This window comes from Psittacula echo (assembly GCF_963264785.1).
Source record: "Psittacula echo genome assembly, chromosome: 2".
Classification (NCBI taxonomy): Eukaryota; Metazoa; Chordata; class Aves; order Psittaciformes; family Psittacidae; genus Psittacula; species Psittacula echo.
Window position 1 is genome coordinate 125,438,473 of NC_137737.1, and position 8,591 is coordinate 125,447,063.

The 8,591-nt window shown below is 43.1% G+C and overlaps 1 protein-coding gene across 1 annotated transcript in view; it reads right to left on the bottom strand.

Moving 5' to 3' along the window:
• CPA6 (carboxypeptidase A6) overlaps positions 1 to 8,253 on the bottom strand; it is a gene marked incomplete at both ends in the record, with an annotated part of 87,559 nt that extends 79,306 nt beyond the window's left edge. Inside the window, one exon of the mRNA XM_080639688.1 lies at positions 8,156 to 8,253. Within this exon, the coding sequence (XP_080495814.1) occupies positions 8,156 to 8,253 (98 nt within the window). The remainder of the gene's footprint in view (positions 1 to 8,155) is intronic.
• Between the last annotated feature and the right edge of the window lie 338 nt (positions 8,254 to 8,591).

Sequence of the window (8,591 nt, forward strand, 5' to 3'; positions counted from 1 at the left end):
GGCCCTCTTCTGGACCCTCTCCAACAGGTCCATGTCTTTCCTGTGCTGAAGGCTTCAGAGCTGAATGCAGTACTCCAGCAGGGGTGTCACCTGAGAGGAGTAGAGGGGCAGAATCACCTCCCTTGACCTGCTGGTCACACTTCTATTGATGCACGGGTTGCATCACAGAAAGCCATCACGTGAAGGACATGGTTGGCTTTCTGAGCTGTGAGCACCCACAATTAAAATAAAAAGAACCTCTTTTTCTCTCTCTGAGTCAACCATGAAGTGCTGCAAACTGTATCATTAGTCTCATGAAGGAATTTGAAATATGGTAAGATATATGAAACAGTAAGTTTTTTGTAGAATAACCTTACTGTAATAAACCTCTTACAAATTCATTTTCAAGGTCATGCTTTGGTAGTCTCCCCTGCATAGAAGCCTTAACTGAGCTGTAGATCATAAAGAAAAGAAAAAAAATGGTTTGATTTGATAAGATAATTCTGTTTGTTTCATGGGTGTGTTTAAGCAGTCTAAAACATCTCCCTAGCAAGTGCTGTTTTGTGTATTGCTTTGCCTTGTAACTTTATGGTGTGGCTTCTCTTTAAAAAAGCACACTTGCAAGCCTCATCATTCCCCAGTGGAGGAGGGGCTTTGTAGAACCTTGTTCTCCCTAGCATCCAGCTTGCAGAGAGCAAACACAGGCAGAAGGAATGGGTTTGTGCTCCCTGCCTGCTGCTGTATGCCAGCCTGTGTCAGCACCCACCCCAAACCAGGCATCCTTGCTCCTCCTGGGTGATGCACAATGCCTGGTTTTTAGTTTCATAAGAAAGCAGTGAGGTCCTTGGCCTTCCTCCTCATTTGGCCAGCTCAAAAGGTACAAAGTATTAGAGAAAAAATGGAATGATTTATCCCCATCCATTTGCTGATCTGAATATCTTTTCAATTCAGAGTACTTTGGCTGACCCATGCTCAGGTGTCTTGCACAAAGAGCAGTTTTAGAGTTTTGCTTGCAGATGCTTTCCTTAAATTCAGCATCTGTTTAAGGTCCAGTTCTGATCTGATATGCTGAGGTGTAGACTTGTAGCACCCTTAAAATCCACGCGTGCTTTGCTGTAACAGCAGTATCAAATCAGAACCACATCTTTGTACTCAACCATGTGAACAAAGCCTTTAAATCAGAACCAGAATTTACAGAAAAAAGCCCATAAATTGAGATTGGGCCCAATTGTCTCAGAAGTTTGCTTACTGGAGGTCTGCAAATCTGAGACCAGCAAAAGTCCTGTAAAGTTCTGCAAGGAGTTTTGCCTGCAGCAGGGTTTTCAGAGACGGGTTTAATGTATAATTGTAATTATTGGTTCTCATTTTTCAACCAAACCTGCTTATCATTGTAAGTAGAACAGAGGGTACAGGATCCACTGAAAGGTGTTTTCTGCAAGAAAAATATTACTGATAGCATAAATATGTAAGCTAGGTGGGCAGGGGACAGTAGCAATGCTGTTTATTTTAATATTTTTTGGTGTAGAGGGTCAAACTGCAGGAATATTCTCCTTATCTCCTGCCCAGGAGCAAAACAAATCATACTGCTTGAACAGTAAATACACAGAACGGTGAACTACACTGCCTGATTTCAGTTTTTACTGCTATGTGCATACCCACAGCAGGTTTTTCTTACAAGAGTACTGAAGAGACACCCAATATATGATCAACATGTCTGTTTCTTTCTTGACTTTTGCCTGAATATTACACACACGGAAGACTGTTAAATAGCATGTTCTACAATAGAAGAGGGAGTACAGTTTCTGTTATATATTCAGAGGTAAAGTTGATGAGAAAAAGTGAAGAACAGTTCAGCAAAACAGAGATGACAGAGTTTACCTCCTGGAGACAGGGAGAAATGATTAATGGTGGCCATTCACCTTCAACTAGATGGAGGAATAAATGTTTCCTATGACATTTTGACCAAGTGAGGCTGTTTCAGACATATGGATGACATTTTTACAGATACTAAAATTTCAGGAGACCTTGGGATCCTGTTTATTGTGCAGTGCCTGAAACTAGTGCAGCTCTATGCAGTGCCTGAAACTAGAGTTCCCCACAAATTATTAGCAATGTATTCAAGGAAAGCAGATTTTTGGCCTCCCTTTTTCAAATTTGCTCCTTCCAGAGCCATGATTTTCCTTCTGGATTACAAGTAAGTTCCACTGTCTTTCATGTGAATTGCTCACATATTTTAGATTCCAATTTTCTTAATAAAAAAAAAAAAAGAAAAATCAGTATGTGCGTGATTTATATAGTATCTGTGCCCTGTTAAATGCTTATTAAAGTCCTGTGCACGGCATTCAGAGTTGAGAACTTCATTTTAAGAAGCCCATGAGAGACTCTGGGAGAGTTAATTCGCAGCAGCAGCAGCTGAGGTGGGTATAATGTAGAAGTGAGAGCTTTGGTGTCCACCGCAACTAGTACCAGAAGCTCTAGGAAAAGCTTTATCTCTTTGCTGGCTTATTTCCATGAGACAGAGAAAGTGGTGGATTCAAAGTGGATACTTTAGTCTGAGGGTCCAGATTGATTTGATATGTGAGTTCTCTTTTTTTTATAAGTATTTTTGTGTAAGTTCACCTTCAAGGTATCCTGTTTTTTGCAGAACATAATTGTATGGACCAAGCCTGGACATGAATTTTCTTTAATACTACAGTACACTCCCATTTGTAATAGATATACTTTCAAAACTGAGGGAAGTATAAATGTCTACAGGAACTGATTTTACACTTCCCAAAGAATTATTCTTACTGGAAGACCATAGGTTGCATCTAATGCAGAAAACCCAGGAAAAGTTCAGAGCTTCCAATCATGGGTGCAAGCTTTGTCCAGGTCCTGATTTTTTATGTCTTCCCTTACTCCTCATGTTTTCTGCTCTCTTCCACCTGTAGATGACAGACAGGAACCCACAACACCACGCAATGGGATCCCAGTTTGGACAAGTGTGGGACCACGCTCATATGGTGACATGAACCTGGAGATCGATTTGGACACAGCCGTAACGAACCGGGACCCTCCTTGCCTGGCATTCACTTCACCTGGGTAATGTGGATGTACATTGTGGTTTCAATTATTAAAAAAAAAAAAAAAAAAAAAAGGTAAAAAAAGTAAAAAAAAAAAAAGAAGGGAAAGAGCAACTGGAACACTTCATATTTCTCATTTATAATGAGGAGGGCAGAGAGCCTTTAAAAGGTAAATTTATTGTGCCTGGACTTAGATGAGAAAAAGAATGAGAACTTGGCAGTATTTTTTTTTTCCTCTAAGAGAACATAAAGGATATTGTACAGGGAGAATATCAGGTGATGAGAAAGTTCAAAATTAGAGCTGTGGTGTTAGGACAAGAATGGGTAATAGAGGTCCCAGAGTTCTTGTGGATTCCACTGATGTGTGCTCTTTTTTGGAATCAGTGGTGCTTTGATTAGAGAATTATTGGTTATTCTAAAAGAGAATACTTATAATTGTGCTAGAGAGCTCACAGCTTTTCACCTTTTAGAAGCTCCCCAACACCATCTAGAGAAGCACTAAGTGTTGTTCTCATCTGAATTAATAGGATTAACTTCTATCTAAGGCTGGTGGTGTGCTTTCCAAGTACTTTTTTTTGCCAGTTGTATGATATTTCACTTTGACTTGGGTGTGGGGAAGGAGAGCTGAGCAGCAGAGAGAAAGAACCATTTTTACACAGCAAAGCAGATCTTTTAGTCCCCGATTAAAACATTTGGAAAAAATCTGCAGAGGGGAATAGCACAGGAGCTCCTTTCCACTTCTCAATTCCCTCAGCAACTCGCTTTCATCACACTCCCATGTGTTATTTCCATGAGACAGAACAAGTGCCAGCTATTGTATGTAAGGTATTGTGAGGATCAGAGGCACTTAGCTATGGTATGTAGGGGTATTAGTAGGCATTAAAATACTTCAAATTTGCCAAATGCTCTCAGATTTGGTATCTGTGCTTATCTATGTGAACAGTTGGTTTATGCAGTTTTCAGGATGTGATGTTCCAGTAGCTGCAGCATATTGTATCTTGGTTTGCAGAACATTTCTTTACTGATTTCAATTTCCTTGTTATCCATATCACTCCCAGCTTATTTTACGCTGTTGTACTATAGCTTTTACCTGGCCAAGAGAAATGACAATTACCTGCAGCACTGCAACCCACAGAAGGATAACCTGGGGTTAACAGTTGGACTTGATGATCTTAAAGGTCTTTTCCAACCTAGTTGGTTGCATAATTTTGGAGGAGGTAAAATCTTGATCCAATATTTAAAAAAGACTCCAAAGAGTCCAGCAAAAACCTTAAAGAAGGTCTGGTCAAGTTTTTTGCCTGCCTTTGGTTATTTGAGGTGAGATGAGGCACACTTCTGAAAAGGCTTTGGAAGAACACGAAGTGGGGTAGAAAATGGAGGGAACATGCCCAGCTGCCATGTAAGGTGGAGGTAGGTGAGCTGGAGTAAAAAGATCTTAGTAGCATTTTTTTAAAGAATAAATGACAGAGATGCTTCTTGTCCTCAGAAACCTTGACTTGCTAATGGGTAGCCATCTCTTTCATAGCATTCCTAAGAGAGGAAGATTGCTGCATTTGGTCAAAAACAACCACTGAAAGTCCACCCGTTTTTCCACCTGGAAAACTGCCAACACAACTACCCAAGGAAGAGTATTACCACCAAGTACTGTCCCAGCCTACAGTTAGTTTCAATGCAGTGATCTCCTGGGCTGGATGTCCTTTCAGTTGCGTATCTGGCAACTCTCCCTTCCACAGACCAAGCCTGGACATGAATTCTCTTTGATACTACACTACACTCACATTTGTAACATATATACTTTTAAAACTGAGGGAAGTATAAATGTCTACAGGACGACCATAGGTTGCATCTAATGTAGAAAACCTAGGAAAGGTTCAGAGCTCCCAAGCATGGGTGCAAGCTTTGCCCAGGTCCTGATTTTTTATGTCTTCCCTTACTCCTCATATTTTCTGTCCTCTTCCACCTGCAGAGGCCAGACAGGAACCCACAACACTATTTCACATCCTTCAGCAAGGATTTCCACGGGACTCACACCTGTGGGGTGAAGAAGTTTCTTTTCAACCTGGTTCCTACTAGATTAGTTTTATATCTCCTGCTTGTAACTTGAAGAAACAGGGCACAACTTATTTCTATCCACTACCTCCATGTCACTCAAAGGTTGTAGACATCTCTTAAGCACTAAGTTATTTCTATTAGAGACCAGAGTCCTAGCACTTAAGCCATTCCATACATTTGGTTATCCTTTTTGCCCCTGTCTGAACCTCTGGTAATGACCTCCTGCAAAATCCACTTCAATATATCACATATAATCTGCCCAAACCCTGATGTGTCCCCTCCCCTTGCCTATCTCCCCTGGAACCTTTGGACAGAGCACGCAAGTGAGAGAAGGAAAAATGTGTGAGTATAGTTTCGAATTTGCTGCAGGGTAGCTGGTTAGCAGGGTCTTCTAGAGGTGAAGGCAGTAGCTCCCAGCTCCTCTTGAGGTCCTGGAAGCACAAGACCACAGAGGCTGATTGAACTCCTGCATGCTCTGTGAGGCAGCCAAAGGCAAATACACCTGCTCTGCATTGAAATCAGTGCGCATGAGAGCTCCTGCCTCCTTGCTGAAATGTCCCAACTATTTGTTGACTTCCTGAAGGTATCTGGAATGCATTTGCATAAAGATGTGTCCATATGGCACACCTGGCCTGCTCTGAACACAGTTTGGAGAGGTTGGTTTGGAGAAACATGTGCAATACCAATTAATTGTCTTGGGTTGGAGTCCTCAGCTAAAGAGCTGCAATTGCTCTGTGCCTCCTAGTGCTGGCCTCAGTTTGTGAGAAATATTTTCCACTGTGTTTTTTTTCCTTTTTTATTTTAAGTTTCTCTCACCCTTTTTGCCCTAATTCTATTTATGTCTTTCCCCTATATGTTACAGCCTCATAGAAGTGACTAGGATTGACACACATTTCTTAGCACAAAATCAAGTCAGGTGGCTGGGACACCCCTTTTATTGCCTTTCTCAAAAAAAAAAAACAAAAAAAACCCACACAAAACCTACCAAAATATTTTTCCCTTTAGGTGATGATGAGGTTCAGGAGTGATGGCAATACCCGCTCAACTCTTTCTACTCAATTGCACACACAGAGGGTATTAAATGATTCCGCCCAAGACATTGGGCTGATGACAAATGCCTCAGAAGGACAAGATGTAGTCATAATTCTGAAGGAACCTTCATCCCGGTGCAAACAATTTTTTTCATCATCTCTTATTGACACAAATAATGCCAGGATAGTAGGAATGGAAAAGATTAGTTGAGTGGGAAAAAGATCAGGTTATTTTTCCAGTTTGTGTTACACATGTGGTACACATTCTGGTTTCTGCTACAAATGTGACCACATTTTCAGCAAGGCTTGTAAATATATCTTGGTCCCCTACCACAATTGCCTATTGACCAAGAGTTTTTTTAATGAACTCTAGCCTTTTATTTTTTATTAGGATTTTCTTTTTTAGTAGCGATTTTTGTTGTGCTTGCCTAAATTCTGGAAGCTGATGAGACACCTTGTTTTTCTGGACTAGACTCTACGCAAAATCTTCTAGGACGGGGATCAACAGGGAGAGTTTGGATGCGTCCTTCACATGTCACTTGGGGCACATAAAATGATTCAACAAGAAAATTATTTTTAAAACTTGTAACAGAGTTGGTGAATCACACACTTAGCAGAGGTCAAATACAGGAATCTGCATGCATTGTTCTTCTGTTTTAACCAACTGGATTATAGATGGACAATCTCACTAAATGTAGAGGATATTAAAATGAATATTTTGACATCTTGTACCTTGATCAATAGATAGCTCATGTAACTAATATTCAGAAAAAGTTACATACCAGAACTGGGAATGTGTTACTCATCTCAATGTCATCTCCAAATAAACTCAATACAATCTTGACTTTAAAACAAGTGGGTCTTATCAAGGCCATGACTGTGCAATGGGCTTCAGAGAGAGCAAACAGTGCTGCTGCACAAACCTTATGCCATGGCTTTGAAGAACAGTTTAGTGTTCTGCCCCATTCCTTTCTGCACTGCCAGGCGAACTCCTGAGTGTGGTGGTCAGTTTGGTTTCACACAGCAAGGATAGACACGGAGTCAGACAAACTAACTGGACATGGTGAAACAGCTGTCAAATGTTTAGCTACTTTCTGTCACTAGTTGTGACCCAGGGGTGAATGGCTTCATATCACATTACCATGCACTTGAAGCTCAAGGCATGTTTCGGGGTTTTTTAAGCTTAATTTTAGTAGTGGAATTTCAATGCCTGGCTTGGCTACTTTAATATAATAAAAAGGATAATATAGCTCAGACTTCCACAGGGAGGTGTGCTTCTCCGGAGGAATTTGCTGGTCAGTTTCAATGAATTTTATAGTGTCTGTGAAAAGATGGCTTCTACTGCCCCTGTGTATTATTGTCTTTTCATTTGCATCACAAAGCTCTCTATTTTGTTAAATACTTGCTAAAACCAAAGTCTTTAAGCCAGGCAAAAAGAACATAATAACACTTTGGAGGCAAAGCCTAGCACTGATACCACAGTTTGCCTTTTATTACTGCTTAGTTCCGTCTTTCTAACACACATTTGAACTTCAAATGAAAACAAAAGGAAAGTTAAAAAAAGGCTAGTTTGAAACACATGTAAAAGTCTTCACTTGCTTACAGTAAAGTTAATCAGGTTCCCTAATTGGTTGCACTGTTTATGTGTTCAGTAAGACCGCTCATAGTTCAACTTAAAAAAAAAAAACCCACACGAAAATTGTCCCCTCAAGGAAAATACAAACCTTCATTTCAGAGCCCGGTGAAGCCTCTGTGCTGTACAACCACGATGTCTCTTTCTACAAGGACACTAAAACTTTCCTCCCCCAGTATGGCATCCTTCCGACTGCTACAAGAGACAGCACCTTTTGCAAGAAAGCGCCGGAGCATGCCATAGCTGCATGGAAACAAGCAAACCAACCGCTCAGCAGAACCCGTCTGTACAAGCCAGTTCTTGGGACAGGTCAGCGGAAGGAGCGCGGCCGCGGAGCTATTGCCGCTCCGCCGGGGCGGTAAGGGACGGCGGGCGGGCGGACAGACGAACAGACTTACCCGGCGTAGCGGCCGCCGTGGCCGCGGAGCGGCAGCGCAGCCTGGAGGCAGAGCAGACAAAGGGGCAGGAGCGCGGCGGGGCGCCCGCGGAGCGGCATCGTGCGGGGACGCGCTGCCACCGAGACCGACACCGCCACCACCCGTGCCGCCGCGCCCGGCCCAGGTGGCGGGTGCCGCGCACACAAAGCCGGCTCGGAGGCGGGGGCCGGGAGGAGCGGGGAGGTTGGAGGTGTCGCTGGTGCCAGCGGCGAGGGGAAAGAGTCGGGGGGGGACGGGGACGGGGACGGCGGCGGGACGGGGCGGGGAGGGAGGGCGGACTGGAGGTGCGGGGGGTGCGCGGCTCCGCAGCCGCCGCCTGTCCCGGGGGGGCCGGGGGCTGGCAAGGGGCGGGCTGCAGCCAGCAGCCCCCCGTGGGCACGGCGGCTGCGGAAAGAGG